The following is an 18,306-nucleotide window of genomic DNA, read 5'->3' as shown; positions in this document are numbered from 1 at the left end:
TAAAACAGTAAAACATCCACATTTTATACCATTTATTGTTCTCAAATAAATCAAATCCTATCAATCACAGTGAGTTCAAATGACACCAAATGTACTAATGGAGTCTGATAAACCGTACAACCGCTATTGCTTGAACATGCTAGTTCTTATTAACGTCGAATTGTGTTTAGATTTACGTGTTTTTCTTCCTTCAGACACATCCGAAAGAACAGACGCCATTTGCTTTTGATCCTGCAGCCGTACATATATCTGATGACACTGAAATTCCAACATTAGATGTAATCGTGCATTGAAATAAATCCAATGACAAGTGAAAACCTGTGTCGGGGCCGGACTCGAATTCAGATTCCCGCAAGAAGTCGGACAAAGAGTGGATCTGCACTGAATGTCTTTAATTGGCGTCAAGGCATATATGTTTATAGGTACGGTGTTCGTTCTTTCGGACATCACACATATACACACATCAAAAAAAGTTTTGCAACACTTCAGTTCCCAGAACTCCTGAAGATAGATGTTGACTGTGGATATTGTATCACAGACACAGTCCCTTTGACTGTTCAGAGATGTCACTAAACCCGCCCAAAGATATAAACAACAATCCATGAGCAGTGCCTATTGGACGAGGTCCGACAGCCGATCAGTTCCAGTCATTCCACCAGGAAGGAGTTACACGGCTCGTGTTGTCTGTAGTTCAGACATGCCTAGACGGTCAATACCGCGGTTCGATGGCGTCCGCATTGCTCCTTTGTGGCAGGAAGGGCTCTCAACAAGGGATGTGTCCAGGCGTCTCGAAGTGAACCAAAGCGATGTTGTTCGGATATGGAGAAGATACGGGGAGAGAGGAACTGTCGATGCCATGCCTCGCTCAGGCCGCCCAAGGGCTACTACATCAGTGGATGATCGCTACCTACGGATTATGGTTCGGAGGAAAACTGACAGCAACACCACCATGTCGAATAATGCTTTTCGTGCAGCCACAGGACGTCGTGTTACGATTCAAACTGTGCGCAAAAGGCTGCATGATGAGCAACTTCACTCCCGACGTCCATAGCATGGTCCATTTTTGCAACCACGACCACCATGCAGTGCGGTACAGATGGGCCCAACAGCATGCCGAATGGACCGCTCAGGATTGGCATTATGTTCTCTTCACCGATGAGTGCCGCAAATGCCTTCAACCATACAATCGTCGGAGACGTATTTGGAGGCAACCCGGTCAGACTGAACGCCGTAGACACACTATCCAGCGAGTGCGGCAAGGTGGAGGTTCCCTGCTGTTTTGGGGTGACATTATGTGGGGCCAACGTACGCCGCTAGTGGTCATGGAAGGTGCCGTAACGGCTGTACGATACGTGAATACCATCCTCCGACCGATAGTGTAACCATATCGGCAGCATATTGGCGAGGCATTCGTCTTCATGGACGACAATTCGCGCTCCCATCGTGCACATCTTGTGAATGACTTCCTTCAGGATAACGACATCTCTCGACTAGAGTGGCCAGTATGTCCTCCAGACATGAACAGTATCGATAGATTGAAAAGGGCTGTTTGTGAACGACGTAACCCACCAACCACTCTAAGAGATCTAAGCCGAATCGCAGTTGAGGAGTGGGACAATATGGACCAACAGTGCCTTAATGAAGTTGTGGATAGTATACTACGACGAATACAGGCATGCATCAATGCAAGAGGACGTTCTACTGGGTATTAGAGGTACCGGTGTGTACAGAAATCTGGACCACCACATATGAAGGTCTCGGTGCATGGTGGTACAACATGCAATGTGCGGTTTTCACGAACAATAACAAGGGCGGAAATGATGTTTATGTTGATCTCTATTCCAATTTTCTGTACTGGTTCCGGAACTCTAGGAACCGGGGTGATGCAAAACTTTTTTTGACGTGTGCAAATACATGCGCCCTGACGCCAATTAAAGAGCATTCACCAAATATGTTCTCTTTGTCCGACATCTGGCGGGAATCTGGGTTTTAGTCCTGGGTGAGCACAGGTTTTTACTTGTCACCATTGAATTTGTTTCAGTGCCTGATTGCGGCTATTTCAGTTTCGTCATGTCAAATTATGTGGTTCCACGGTGATGGTGGGCGGTATTCACATCTCTAGATCTCTTCCTCTCAGTTTTCTAAAAGAGAAAATGGACAAAGAAAGCCTACAACTCAGGCAAGAGTTATTGCACGAATTGCAAACGCTAGCAGGAAATACTATTGCCTTGTCAGTGATCTTGTACAAGAAGCATCAACAAATGCATCGAGGCTGAAAGTCATTACTTCTTCCAAGCACTGGAGAAATTTCGTTTTGGACAATTTAGTTACTTAGGTAGATATTTAGTTACTCCGTTTCTTAGATAATTTTAAACAATTTTTATCGAAATGATGTGAAACGAATCAGTTTAAACGATAAGTACATATGGTTAGTTTCAGTATTAACGAACATAATATTTTTTCCAGTCCTACTGATGGAATATTACTGAAACATTATTTTTATAGGGTACCCGTTTTTAAAAATATCGTCGGGGAAATAGGAGTTGACCACAAGAAATGATTTTAGTTTAGATTTAAAATTTATTTTATGCCTGCCAGGCATTTATATTCTTGGGCAAATGATCAAAAATTCTGCTGAAGCATACTGAAGTCCTTTCTAGGCCACTGACTGCTTGCAAAATGGGCAATAGCGGTTATTTTTCTTTTATGGAAACCACTACTCTTCTCAAATTTTTATGGAAGATTTGATTATCAAAAGTATATACATTACCTGACAAAAAAGTAAAGCACTCAGAAGACATGATCGGATGTCGATGTAACTTCGTTCACGTACAGACCATCGCTGCGTATGTAAATGATTAGAATTGCAATTTTCTGTAACCGATAGAATGACCAGCAGAGTGCATTAGTGTTGTTCGTGTTTATTGCTGTTACCAGGCATCGTAGGATAAACAGTGTGTCCCAGTAGGAATGATCACTATTAAAGTGTTTGTCAGGAACGATCATTCGAAGCAAAAAAGTTCGCTCCGACGTCGACCAGTACAGTGGTACCGTGCGGTCATATAGGACTTCCCAGTAAGACGGCGTAAGGTCGTCGCATTGAACGGAAACTATAATCAATAATAGGGTTTTGTACCCAACAGAATGGGGAATAACATGGTGTACTGTAATCCTGAATAAAACCAACTTGCTTTCGAAAAAACAGTGTGTTGTATTACTTACTGAACGCCCCTCATACAATTGCAGAGGTTCTACGGCGCCTGATCCTGTTAAGCAGACGTAGACCAAAGGCTTCAGTCGGCCTGGTAGGTGAGGTAAGACAGTTCAGCTGAATGAGTTTTGGTCGACATGAGTCCAGTTCCGATCCTGGTCCGGAACACAACCGTACTCTGCCACTCTGGTTCACATCAGGGAAATATCTACTTATTAGGATTCTACTTTTTGAACATAATTCTCTCGCAGTATCGTTCTGTTGTGTTACATCCAACACTGTTCAGTAATGACCAATGAAGAAATATTTTGTAATGGCCGTACTATTATTCAGCGCAACACAAAGTTAAATGGGTATTTCATAATCATAAAGTACATTCATCAGACTTTTGCAACTAGCAGTAAATAAGTGATACGTACATGGGATGTTTTTCAGCAGCTACTAATTTATCGTGTTTGTTAATTGTTGTATCGACGAATACGATGATCATTGTATACAGATCACACAGATTGAAGAAGCTAACTTCACTGAAACATTAATCGCATTTATCGATAGAAAATGTGTGAATCAATTCCTTAAAGCGTTGATGGGCAACTGTGCAAGTTAAGAGTTACAATTATCTTCCTTCAAATACAGGGTTTTACGAAGATACCACTAGGGGTTATATCTTATCAGTTTCATGTTTGGAATTGGTGTCTTATTATGTTTTAATTCTTCTATGCAGGAACAGCATAATACGTTTATCATTTGTTAGTGTGTATGTTCACCGATAAAAATTAGAGAAAACTATCTGAAACAAAGCGTAAGATACTTCAGTCGGCGTGTACCCCATAGAACATTACACACCCAAATGTACACTACGAGATTAAAAGTGTTCGGACACCCTCAAAAACATACGTTTTTCATATTAAGTGCATTCTGCTGCCACCTATTGCCAGGTACTCCATATCAACGACCTCAGTAGTCATTAGACGTCGTGAGAGAGCAGAATGGGGCGCTCCGCGGAACTCACAGACTTCGAACTTGGTCAGGTGATTGGCTGTCACTTGTGTCATACGTCTGTACGCGAGATTTCCACACACCTAAACATCCATAGGTCCACTGTTTCCGATGTGATACCGAAATGGAAACTTCAAGGTACACGTACAGCACAAAAGCGTACAGGCCGACTTCGTCTGTTGACTGACAGACACCGCCGACAGTTGAAGAGGGTCGTAATGTGTAATAGGCAGACATCTATCGAAACCATCGCACAGGAATTCCAAACTGCATCAGGATCAACTGCAGGTACTATGACAGTTAGGCGGGAGGTGAGAAAACTTGGATTTCATGGTCTAGCGCCTGCTCATAAGCCACACCTGTAAATGACAAACGACGCCTCGCTTGGTGTAAGGAGTGGAAACATTGTGTGGAGTGACGAATCACGGTACACAATGTGGCGATCCGATGGCAGGGTGTGGGTATGACTAATTCCCGGTAAACGTCATCTACCAGCGTGTCTAGTGTCAACTGTAAAATTCGGAGGCGGTGGTGTTATGGTGTGGTCGTGTATTTCATGAAGGGGGCTTGCACCCCTTGTTCTTTTGCGTAGCACTATGACAGCACAGACCTACATTGATGTTTTAAACATCTTGCCTACCACTGTTGGAGAGCAATACGGGGATGGCGACTGTATTTTTCAACACGATGGAGCACCTGTTCATAATGCACGGCCTGTGGCGGAGTGGTTACATGACAATAGCATCCCTGTAGTGGACTTGCCTGCACAGAGTCCTGACCTGAATCTTATAGAACACCTTTGAAATGTTTTGGAACGCCGACTTAGTGCCAGGCCTCACCGACCGACATCAATACCTCTCCTCAGTGCAGCACTACGTGAAGAATGGGGTGCCATTCCCCAAGAAACCTTCCAGCACCTGATTGAACGTATGCCTGCGAGAGTGAAAGCTGTCATCAAGACTAAGGGTGGGCCAACACTATAATGAATTCCAGAATGACCGATGGAGGGCACCGCGAACTTTTAAGTAATTTTCAGCCAGGTATCCGGATACGTTTGATCACATAGTGTATAATACAGTCTTGCTATAAGGCTAAGAAAGTTTAAACTTCACGTTATATTATATGAATGTATTACAAAAATATTGTACAGTTGATGGATGGTGTTCATTTCAAGGAAAGTCAGTGATAAAATTTTTAAACCACGTTCCAAGATTGTTTCTACACATAGAAAAAATGGCAATATCAAACCAGCGATTTGTGCAGACGTATAATATAAGCTTCCTTTTCGCCGTCTTTCTCAGCTATGGACCACTGTGATAAGTTCAAACATTATCCGTCGAGGAGAAAGTATTGTTGTCAGGCTCTCGAGTTATCAGAATACCACGTCGGTTTAATCTTGCATTTACTTTAGCCACAGAGAGCTTCCTCTGTATCCTCCGAAGTTTTAGTTTATTGTCAGAGTGAGTACGCTGCAGCCGTTGTACAATATCCAGGCCTTTGACGTCGGTCGAGAGAATCGCTGCTGTTGTAAGTTGTCTTTTTCGTCAGACCACGTTGTTGTCAGGATCTGGCACGCACCTTTAAAAAATGAAATAAAATGTCAAAGGTTTTGTAACATCTGACACATAAAAATTTCTTTCGAAAATGTATTCAGTATGTATACATGAAATTTAGCTCAAAAGTTGGTGATACTGACTATGAATTGTCATTGTGGCTGCCTGAGGCAGACTGTTAACTTTAGTATTACTAATGAGAACAGTATACAATGTTTAAAGAATAAGTTAAAAGAGGAGGTGAGATGAAGATAGGCCTATATAAAGAGATGCTAATCTGAAATTCAATATATTCCATAGTAAATTTGTGTCATCATTTGATAGTAGGCTTCCTAAAAAAATTATCCAGAAAGTCCATTAACAAAAAAGCAAATAAGCCACACTAAAATTTCACATAGTACAAAAAATGCTCTACTATTTTATAGAAACTCCTTAAAATGCCGAGAAATATGTACGTCCCGTCAGAAATTAATAACGCAAATAGTAAGTTTAAAACTGTGCATTATATTGTGAAATGGGAGACAAGACAGTCAGTGAACAAGATACCATAGCGATTGAACTAAATGACAATGTTGTGACTGATAATTCACAATCTGCGAGTCTCTTTAACAACCACTTTCTAAATTTAGCAGCAAAAATAGAATGAAACGGTTCAGCATACAACCTTGTAGGTAGGGGAACCACAGCTATGAGTAGTCATGTTGGGTATTACTAAACCGCTTCAGCTGTATTTAGTCCTTTATTGTTAGACCACTGCAGATTTTATGGCACTAAAAGTCACATTTTCAGGTGAACATCTGTATAAAAATAAATCGAAAAGTAATAACAGCTCTGAAACATCCAATGATTTGATAATTTTCTAAAATGATTTTAAGATTTAAAATTTTTTAAAAAAGCTACTGGACACTTTTACATGAGAATGGGTGTCTATGATATAATGTGTGTTGCGGGTTGGTATTTGTAATTATAGACACTCTGGAAATATTGATTATCCTTGAATTAATGTTTTATATTCCATGATGTACGTTCCTTGGAGAGAAATAAAATTAATGTTGTATTGGAATCACGGTGTTGTGTGTCCGTAATATTTTGGTGCCGAAACCCGGGAAGAAATTGCGATTTCCTGCGTGATTTCAACAATCAACGGCTTACTTCACGCTGTAGGAAACAAGAGACGACGTCGGACCGCATCACAAGCTAAGTCCATTCCAATATAATATGATCGCATGAACTGGTTGCTTCCAAACTATTTTTGCGGCTTTGTATTGCAAGCCTGAAACTTGCACTCAGAGTAGCTAGTTTTGTTAAAAGGTTTTCGTTCACTTACGTTTGCGCATACGCTGCTTGTTAAACGTTTAAGCGATTCACAAGCGCACTCATAAACAATCTTACAACAGCCGCCTTTATTAAGACATAATGCAGGACGAATCAGAGATACTGTTAGAAAACTTCAAAAGAAAGCGAATTAGGGAGAGGACTAATGCTACGCGGTGTTGTGCGGCTGTTGATGCTCTTACCACAGAGAGCCCGTTTGATAATTTTGAACATTACTGGGAATGTCTTCAAGAAACTCTAGAGAAGCTCGTTTCATTAGATGACGCTATTCATAATTTTCTCTCTGACGATGAATACAATGCAGACGTGCTGAGCTGTGAGGAATATATAGACAAAGTCAAACGCGCTATACAGAAGTCTACAAAAGCAATTGATTACTAGCTTTCAGCCACAACGTCGCAGATGAATATCACGTCACCACCAGTGCTCACACAACCAACTGTATTCCACTCCGTCAAGCTACCAGCAATTAAGCTTGAGTCATTTTGTGGAGATGTCGAAATGTGGTCCCGCTTCTGGGAACAATTTGAATCGACCATTGATAAAGACCCATCCCTTTCCACAGTAAAAAAACATGTTTTCCTACGAGGGTATCTGTCAGGCGAACCGAAGTTGCTAGTAGATGGAATACCTATAACGGCTAACACGTATGAAGAAACAAAAAAAATTTTATTGAATAGATACGGAGATAGCAATCGCATTATACAGGCGCACCCCGATTATTTGGATGCGCTAAAGCCTGTACAGTCAGCGACACCTGAAACGCTGAACAGTACATTCCTGGAATGTAACCGCCGTATTCAAGCACTGCGTGCCTTAGGAGAATACGTCGTGGCATACGGTAAAATTTTCACTCCGAAAATTCTGCGTGCATTTCCCGCTGAAATGTACCAGAAATGGGTCATTCATGCTAGAAGAATCGAAGTAGCGGAAGGAGACGTACTGAAACTACTTAACTTTTTGGAAGAAGAAGTTCGTGGTGCTCTCATTACGCAAAATATTCGTACAGAATATCAGTCATCTCCTAGCTTCACGCCCACTGCAGCAACACTTCACATAAATGCAAAGCAAGCGAAAAATCCGCGTAAGCCTAAACGAGAAGTACCGGTACAACCATATTGCGCATTTTGCGAAGCTCGCTCTCATTGGGCCCAAGACTGCAACATAGTAACTGACAGCCAACAACGTATCGATAAACTAAAGCAAGATAATCGATGTTTTATATGTCTAAACCGAGGTCATAATGCTAGAAACTGCAGTAAGAAGGGCAAGGTCTCGTGTTCTAAGTGCAAGAAAAGTCATCACAAAGCTATCTGTACTGACATTGCTGCCTCTTCTTCATCTTCTCAGCAAATTAGCTCTACATCTGTAGGGAGAATCGACGTAAGTTAAGCAGGTTTTACTTATATTCAGACAGCTCGAGTTTGGGCCAGTGGACCCGCAGGATTAAGCAAACTTAATCGCTGCGTTCTGGATAGCGGTAGTCAGTCAAGCTTCATTTACAAGTTCCTGATTGATGAGCTAGGTTTAAGAACTATAGAACATCGTGATCTATCTGTCAACGCCTTTGAAATGCCATCCGCAACTTCAACGCATCGTCGAGTCGTAGAATTCACACTACAGGGTACATGGACTAATTCCAAGACGTCTACGACTGCGTTTGAAAGCACGTACTCATTTTCCGCGCACCAAACTGTGCCTTCCGATTTAAGACAACTTGTACGCACACGGGGACTTCAGTTTGCGGACGTAAGGGATGGTACAGAAGATCTTCACATCGATATTCTTATCGGAGCAGATGACTGTTGGAAAATCGTTTAAGATTCCCCTCCGATTCGACTAACGTCATCAGTTGTTCTGGTACCTTCCATTCTAGGTTGGATTCTTAGTGGAAGCAAATCAAGTACCACGGCTAACCTTGTGACTGCAAACTACATTAGTTTAGAGACAACGACAACAACAGACGATATTTTACGACGTTTCTGGAATTTAGAAACAATGGGAATCACAGAAGATGAAACAACAACTCTGAATCATAAGGAATTGGCGTTATTGCAAGATTTATCAAAATCCTACTGCATCGAAGACAAAGGAAGAGTTGTGTCTTTCCTCACAAAACCCAACGTTATGTTATCTAATAACCTTCAGCAAGCAGAGAAGAGATTTGCTTCGCTGGAGAAAAAATTTACGAAGGACAAGAAACTGAAACAAATTTACGAGGCGCAAATGATAGAACACACCAAGAAGATACATGTGGAAGTCACCCCTTCTGGACAGAAATTGCGTGACACATTTTATCTGCCACATCATGCAGTAAAGAAAGAAAAGTTAGGTGTCATCAAATGGAGGATTGTTTTTGATGGTTCGTCGCACGACCAGAATGCACGTTCATTGAATGACTCTTTAAAAATAGGTCCTAATTTACTTCCTGACATTCTTTCAATATTACTGAGACATCGTCTACATCGAGTAGCCTTGATTGCCGATATCAAACAAGCATTTCTACAGTTAGTTCTTCACAGGAAAGATAGAGATCTCACGAGGTTTTTTTGGTACAAAGTAATCGTAGATCAACAAGGAAACTATATTACAACTGACGAAAGGATTACATACTGCTTCACCCGGCTACCTTTCGGACTTACCTGCAGTCCGTTTCTTCTTACAGCCACGCTGAAAGAACTTGCTGTAATGCACAAAACGAATTTTCCGCAAGCTGCTTTACTTGTTGAAGATAATATGTACATGGATGATTTTGTAACAGGTGCTAAAGATGATAATGCCGTAATTATATTATAAGCTTACATCACTCATGGGACAGATCAGTCTACCAATGGCAAAGTGGGCCACAAATTCAAGCCAACGGTGTCATAAACACTACAGATACGGAGGTACTGGGAGTCCACTGGAACACACAGACTGATACGCTCAGTGTTGTTCATAACAATGTTACCGACAATGTTATAAATCGTCCTGCCACTAAGCGTGAAGTACTACGAAACACTGCTAGATTCTATGACCCACTGGGTTTGTTGTCGCCTGAGTCCCTCACTGCAAAAATAATTTTTCAAGAAATTTGGTCAAGAGGAATTGAATGGGATGAGCTTTTACCCCTTGATGTTAGCAAACGCTGGTGAATGTGGGTATCAACATTGCCATCATGTTCACAGATAAAAGTGCCCCGATGGGTTGGTGTATCTGAAAACACTGAGCCAGAAATCCATGTCTTTTGCGACGCATCAGAAAAGGCCTACGGACCAGTCCTTTATGTACGGTGCACCACAACAAATTTGGTATCAGTCCATTTAGTTTGCAGTAAAAACCGACTAGCTCCCATCAAAAAAATAGCCCTTCCACGGCTGGAACTTCTAGTGACACTTCTTGGATCAAGACTACTTCATTATTTCTGTAAGGCCACGTACTATAATGCAAGTCGTGCAACATTGTGGACTGACTCAACTGTAGCCTTAGGATGGACGCAACGTGACCCCAATCGATGGAAAACCTTTGTGTCAAACCGCGTTATGGAAATACAACGACTAACGAATCCATCACAGTGGAGGCACTGCCCTGGTGACGAAAATCCAGCTGATCTAACCTCCAGAGGTACCACAGCAGATAAACTTCACCATACTTCTGTATGGTTCCATGGACCTGCTTGGTTAACAAAGAACAGGACACAGTGGCCTCGAATTTTACACACGGAAGAGCACTCCTTGCCAGAAAAGAAGAAATTAGCAGACCAAGTCTTCATGGTACAAACAACGATTCCTATTTTAATAGCTACACGGTACAGTAGCTACTTCAAGCTGTTAAGAATTACAGGACGGGTACTTCGCTTTAAACGGCACTTATTGAAAGAAAACAGAACATCAGGAGAACTAACAGCATCAGATTTGGTCGAAGCACGCACTTACTGGATTCAAGTTGTTCAACAGTAACATTTTGCGCTCGAACTGCATGCACTATACAACAACATGCCTCTACCACGTAACTCTCCGATAGCTCGCTACAACCCATTCTTGGATAATGGTCTTATTCGTCTCGGTGGACGGCTGCAGTTTGCAGAATTAACCAGAGATCAACGCCACCCGATTCTTCTTGATGGACATCATCATTTCACACGTTTACTGATCCAGCAGACTCACATTCGTTTGCATCACCTTTGAGTAAACATTGTGTTATTTGAACTGAGAACAGAATTCTGTATCCTTAGAGCTCGACAGGCAATTAAACATGTTCTACACCGTTGTCTACCTTGTAAGATGGTGAAAGCTCACGTTGTTCAACAAACTGAGGCTCCATTACCAGCTGAACGAGTTTCACCACTGAAACCATTTACAGTAACAGGTATTGACTTTGCTGGTCCATTAAATGTCAGACAAGGACATATTACGAAGAAAGCGTATATTGCTCTATTCACATGCGCAACAACACGAACCATACACTTGGAACTATGCTCAGATATGTCAACTGACAGATTTCTTCAAGTCCTACAAAGGTTTGTCGGAAGACGAAAGTGCCCAGCACAATTGACACTGATAATGCTACTACCTTCCATGCCACGCACTTAGAGCTGAAGGAGCTCTGGCAGGCTCTCATGGCAAGCAAGATGCACAAGTACCTCGCCCAGCAAGCCATCACTTGGAAATTCATCGCCCCACAAGCGCCTTGGTGGGCAGGATTCTGGGAACGGATGGTAGGATCTGTCAAACGCCGCCTGAGAAAAGTTTTAGGACAGTCACAGTTGGACGAAGAAGGTCTCAACACAATCCTGGTCAGCATAGAAGTAGCACTAAACTCTAGACCAATTACGCAAGGGGGAGAGGAATCTGAGCCACTGACGCCCGCACATTTCCTTGTAGGTGATCGACTCGCAACACTACCAACTGGTCCAGAATCACCAGTTAGAAAGGACTTGTCTAAGGAATTTCAACGGCTGCAGAAGATGGTAGAACACTTCTGGAACAGGTCGAAGAAAGAATATCTGATCCTGCTCAAAAACTTCCATGAAACTCATCAACCAAGGCCAGGTTCAGGAAGACTCCAGCTGGGTGATGTCGTTCTTCTACAAGAGGATGTTCGTCCACGACACATGTGGAGGAAGGCGCGGATAGAAGATCTTCATGAAGGAAGAGACGGGAAAATGCGAACTGTAACCTTACGAACTTCAGAAGGATCCATAATCTCACGCCCCGTTCAACTGGTCATTCCTCTGGAAGTTGACCAGGGTGGGGACGGTGTTGCGGGTTGATATTTGTAATTATAGACACTCTGGTAATATTGATTATCCTTGAATTAATGTTTTATATTCCATGATGTACGTACCTTGGAGAGAAATAAAATTAATGTTGTATTGAAATCACGGTGTTGTGTGTCCGTAATAATGTGTTTAGGACGCATCCACCATACTGGATTGGAAACCGGCTGTTTTATTCCTTGACATATCGGCTTTTAGCGGTGTTTTGTTCTGACGGATAATGACTATTGGGAACAAATTTCTGAGATTTTTAGCTCTAACGTTTTAGTTATGTGAGTACAAATATTTTAATATACTCATACAAAAGTTTCTAATAGTTTTTTTAATTTTTAAAATCTTAAAATAATTTTAGAAAATTATCACAGAATTGGAAGTCTCAAGGTTGTTATTATTTCTGAATTTATCGTTCTATAGATGTTCACCTGAAGATGTGGCATTTAGTGCTACGAAACCAGTAATGATCTAAAAATAAAGGACTAAATACAGTTGAAGTGGTTTTTTAATACCCAATATGATTAAATAGTTCAGTTGAAGAAGCAAGAGGAGAAATATCATTCCACCACACTTTTAAGCAATTAGAAGTAGGACCAATATCCTTCACTGAAATTACTAGAATTATGACGATTCCAGAAAGCTAAAGCTCAAATCCGATGGAATTTCAAACAATTTTTGGAAAGTGATTCTAATTTAGTAAGTAATGTCCTTAGTGACATCTGTAATGTATCACTAGCACAAGGAATTTTTCGAGACAGATTAAAATATGCAGTTGTTAAACCTCTTTAAAAAGAAAGGTGACAAGAAAGACAAATAATTACCGTTCAGTTCCCTTATGACGTAGAATAGATTCATATTTAAGTAGAAACTATTTACTTGGCACATCGCAGTTTCGATTCCAGAAGTTTTGTCTGACCACGAATGCTATTTGTACAGGTACACACCAAACATTACAAGGCTTGAGTTATAAAATACTCGTATCACCAGTTGGAATTTTTTGTGGTCTTTCCAAGGCTTTAATTTCGTAGATCGTATTACTTCCCTAGAAAGACTTAAGTTTTATGGAATTGAAGTCTTTACATACAGCTGGTTTGAATCATACTTAACAAACAAGATGCCAAATGTTGTGCTGATTAACTCGAACGATGTTGAAAGAAGAGAAAATGATAGTAGCTAGTGAGAAATAACAGGATTCAGTTTTGGGCCACTCCTACTCTTCATACAGTGCCTTTGCAAAACTTAAGGACGCGACAGATAAAGTAAAACAACGTATTAGCAACTCGATGAAAATGAAAGAAAGTAAGGGAGCATGTTGCTAGAGGTCTCCCAGTCGCGTACAGAAAGCTGGATATCACATGTGTGAGGTCCGGAAGAACAGACACTGCACATATAACAGTGATATTCAAGCCTTGACGTCGTTTCATGTCTCCAGTGTGCATGAACACTAGATTCTACCTCTTGAGGGAATTATGCATTCATGTAAGATGCTGTGAGCAATGAGGAAAATGGATTTGGAGGGGAATGGGTTGGAAGCGAAGCGTTCTCAGGTGGGCGAAGCGGTTAGGGCGACTGCTGGCGTAGAATGGAAAATCTGGATTCGAATCCCGGTCTGGCACAAATATTCAGTTGTCACTACTGAATTATTCCAATGTCTTCATGTAGCTGATGTCGGCATTTCTCTTTCATTATGTATTGACGTTTTAATACCCTGAAGACGGCAAAAACAAATAAGTATAAAAAAAGAAGTAGATAAACAATGTAGATGGTGAGAATAATCGGCCACAAATCAGTATCATCTAGAAATTAACAGCTTCAGTGACCATTCAATACCCGCCAAGATAGACGTCACAGCTGATGCAGATATGAGAAAGAAACTGGTTATAGAACGAGTACGTCCCTCGACGTAAAACTTCCAAACACAGATCTAGCCCACGGGAAGGCAGGTAGGATAACCTACAATTTGATGCCTAAGCCTTACAATTCAGTGACCTTTAGGGATAGTAGAACATACAGCAAACTTCTGTCACTCCACTGGCGTTAGCAATTTTTTTGCAGGTTATTGACTCTCGAGCTTTTGCCGTCATGTATTCCTCATCAACTGCTAATTTTTGCTATGGGTTCGCCTCAACATTAATGTTAAGGTTCATAGCGTTGTTATGCATCTCAAACGAACAAATTCGTTTTTCAGATGGCAGTTTTGGGGTAAATACACATTTACAAATAATTAAATATACGTTAAAATTACTTACCAATAACCGAGTATTTTAACGTAACCAACAGGAAGATCATAACTTTAATTTAACTCGCACTCAACCGCATTCAAGGACGACACTGTTTAGCCAGATCATTGCAACCGCCGACTTACTATCGAAATAAACCCTTCCAGGCGATGTAAGCGTCAGCTGGTGAGGATTCTGCTAGTCAGACACACGCACTGTGCATGTAGTACCAGTGTAGAATGGGGAAGGCGCCCGATCTATCTGCGGTTGTCCGACGGCAGCTTGGGATACATCGGAGACTCTGCACGAGTATTTCGGGTGTTGCAGGAGTGCTGCGGTAAGTGTCTTCAACACGTGTCGAAACCAAGATGAAACCATGTGCAGACACCGGTGGGAGGGGGGGGGGGGCGGCCACCCCTCATTGCAGATGTCGGACGTCGGAGGCCGGGCAGAGTGGTAAAACAGGACCGGAGGTCAACTGTGGCGGAATTAACATTAGGTAGGGTAGGATACAAGTATGTCTGAACACACAGTGCCCCAAACACTCTAATGATGGGCCTCCGCAGCCGACGACGCATGCATGTTCCAATCTTAACTCCACGAGATCCGCAACTATGACTGAAATGGACACATGACCATCGGCACTGGACGTTGGCACAGTAGGAAATCGTAGCATGATGTGATGAATCCTGATATCTTTTTCATGGCAGGGTGCGAATCCGTTGTCTTCTATGGGAACAGCTCCTTGACACCTGGACTGCGGAACGGAAACAAGCTAGCGGCAGCTCCATTATGGCGTGGGGGACATTCACGTGGGCATCTATGGGTACAGTGGAGCTCGCGCATGGCACAATGTCAGCCAAGGAGCGTCGTACACTGGTTGCAGACCATGTACACTCCTACATGGCGATCATTCTTCCCGCTGGCAGTGGCATTTTTCAGCGCACCATGTTACGAGGCCAGGAGTGTGACGGAGTGGTTGGAGGAACACAATGGCGAGTTCCAGTTGATGTGCTGGCCCCCACAACTCGCCAGATCTGAACCGGTTCGAGCACACCTGGGAAGTAATTGAACACGGCACCAGAGCTTATAGCCCCCCGACCCATCCTCAAGATCAAGTGACTTGTGTGTTCAAATGTGGTTCCAGTTCCCTCCAGCGACTTAACAAGACCTCATTGCTTCCATGCCACGACCCGTCGCCGCAGTTATCTGTGCCAAAAGTAGACATAACAGCTAGTAGGTAGGTGGTCATAATTTTCTGGCTGGACTGGGTGTAGGTCTAATTGTTACATCCAGGCGAATGTAGAATCTACTAAAACTAAAGTACATACTCCTAAACGTTAACATTTTCATGAAAATGAAGTATACAAGTAGTTATTCCTAGATTAGCTAGAGAGCTACATCGAACCACTCTTCAAAATGATAACAACAATGAAAACAACAACAGCAGCCAAATATTTTAAGGTGGTTTTTGAGAAAAATATCTTCACGGTAATGTTAATACTTAGACCGTTAGAGTGTTAACTCTTTACTGATACATACAATTTTAACCCTAAGCTTAGAGAAGTGTTCAAAACGCATCAGGGGTGATTGAATGTGGTATGAGCTCGACCGTTTCCAGAGCTACATGCGAATTTTAAATTGTGGAAAACATGGGTACGTTTGAAAAAATAATGGAAAAGTTAGGTGACTAACAACAGAAGGGATCTTCAACTCTGCACAGTCGCGTACGGTGCGTTGAAACCTATTGAGTCATTACACCTGTGTGCCAAACCGCGTCTCAAGCCAGGGACCTTGGTTTCAGGTATTGCCGACTAAACTATCTGGATCGTTTACAAAGTTTCTCTCCTACTTACTAATCTCAAATGATTCCACCCAAAAGGCAAGGATCATCCGTCAAGTTCTGGTCCGACACATATTTTAAGTAAACAACTCACTCGCCGCAACAGAGTGAAATATTTACCAGCGAAAAAATGCTCCTATACGACCACAGAATAGGCGAATTTGTTTTTTGTTTAGAAGGTGATGATGTTTGATTTGTAGAGCAACTGCGCGGTCATCAACACCCATAAATAGTCCCAATCTTTACACAGTTCAATCTAGCCGCTTTCACGAATGATGAAATGACGAGGACAACAGAAAACCAGTCCCCGGGCAGAGAAAATCCCCAACCGGCTGGGAATCGGACCCGGGACCCCGAAAGCAGAGGCAGCAACGCTAGCCCCTAGACCACGAGCTGCGGCCTCTGTTTAGAAGATTCTGACTGAAACATAGGGTACGTACCATATGCCTCATTCTGTCTTCCTAAGCACGTTTCAAAATTTTCCCAAACATTTTTAAAGCTGTTACGGAAGGTAGAAAGATGCAGTTGGCATCCTAGTTTTCAGTCGGAGTCTTTTAAACAGGAAGCATATTCGCCTTTTTTGTGTTCTTATAGAAGCTTTTTTCCGCTGTTTCCCTTCTTTTCCCTGCCATAGCAGGGTATACCACTCATATGAAAAGAACACTATGGGCCAGTAAAATTCTGATAGTTTACTTATGTGAAATTGAAATAAAGCAAAACTAATTTTAAATTTCAGATCGGATTTTACGTGCACAAAAATTTTGCATGTGCTTCAGTTCTACAACATAGAGTTCCCATGTGATAGTAGAGACACTTTACAGCAAGGGCTGTCAACCTTTTATACCTACCGCCCACTTTTAGCAGTAATATTTCTAATCGCGCACCTGTTCCACTGTAACGGTGATTGATAGAATAGGGGAGTACCTTTATATCATAACATCTATGATGCAGAGCCACATAAAGTTAATGCATGTAACGATTACTTAACAGCTTTATATCAAAACCTGATGACAACCTAAAGAAAATGTTTTCAAAACGCAACAGCTTATCACTCACCATGGTAGCTAGAACGCCCACTAGCGAGCAGTAGGGACCAGGTTGACTAACGCTGCTTTACAGTTTATTTCTCCACGCTATGTCACTTTATAGACCACGTTTTCGCCATACACAGAATTTTATATATGTATTTTACGTGTACAGGTAGGGTAAAATTGGACCTATGTATCTCGGAAATGAATACAGGTATCAAGAGAAGTTTCAAGTTTGTTCGAGATTGAGATCTTAGGAATACATCGTGAAAAGTACACCCATTTACTGTGCACTTCCGTCCTGGAATATGCGGCTCGGTTTTGATACCGAAAAAACATTTTTTGAGGCGTTTCTCGAAAACAGATAAAGGTTTCTGAAAGCGGGAAGATGGCACTTCTAGATAAACGCCTAGAGAATACGATGTTAAAATTTGAGCAATTTTCTGCTGTTATTTATTATCTAGATTTCGACTCACACCGGATGTGCGTATTTTATGTGCTCATGCAAGGCAATTTTGAACTTATGGATATCGAAATCAAATACAGATATCAATGAAGCTTTCAACGTTATTCTACATTGTGATCTTAGGAATATATCGTAAAAATTTCAGCCACATGCTGTGCATAGCAGTCTTGGTATCGCGACTTTTTTTTGGTATGTAAAAACGACGAAAAGACCCGTTTTTGAAGTTTTCTAAGGAAAATCCCATGAAATAATGGTGTCCCCATAAGCCCACTAAGGTCCTCGCTACAGCACATAAAATGAAAAAAATAAGAACCAACCGATTTGCTTCATTTTCCTAAGCAGGACGAAGTGTGTAATATTCATACTTTGACTCTGTCCTGTAGGATAGTGACACTAAGACG

General features: G+C 41.8%; 1 protein-coding gene across 2 annotated transcripts in view; it reads right to left on the bottom strand.

The window, feature by feature from the left end:
* Positions 1 to 5,324: 5,324 nt before the first annotated feature.
* LOC126145661 (vascular endothelial growth factor A-A-like) overlaps positions 5,325 to 18,306 on the bottom strand; it is a 165,708-nt gene continuing 152,726 nt past the window's right edge. For both annotated transcript variants that reach the window (XM_049915573.1, XM_049915574.1), the window contains one exon: positions 5,325 to 5,788. In XM_049915573.1, the coding sequence (XP_049771530.1) occupies positions 5,755 to 5,788 (34 nt within the window). In that variant the 3' untranslated portion in view covers positions 5,325 to 5,754. The remainder of the gene's footprint in view (positions 5,789 to 18,306) is intronic.

This window comes from Schistocerca cancellata, chromosome 2 (genome assembly GCF_023864275.1).
Source record: "Schistocerca cancellata isolate TAMUIC-IGC-003103 chromosome 2, iqSchCanc2.1, whole genome shotgun sequence".
Classification (NCBI taxonomy): domain Eukaryota; kingdom Metazoa; phylum Arthropoda; class Insecta; order Orthoptera; family Acrididae; genus Schistocerca; species Schistocerca cancellata.
The sequence above is the reverse complement of the archived record's forward strand: the minus strand, read 5'-3'. Positions and strand labels throughout refer to the sequence as shown.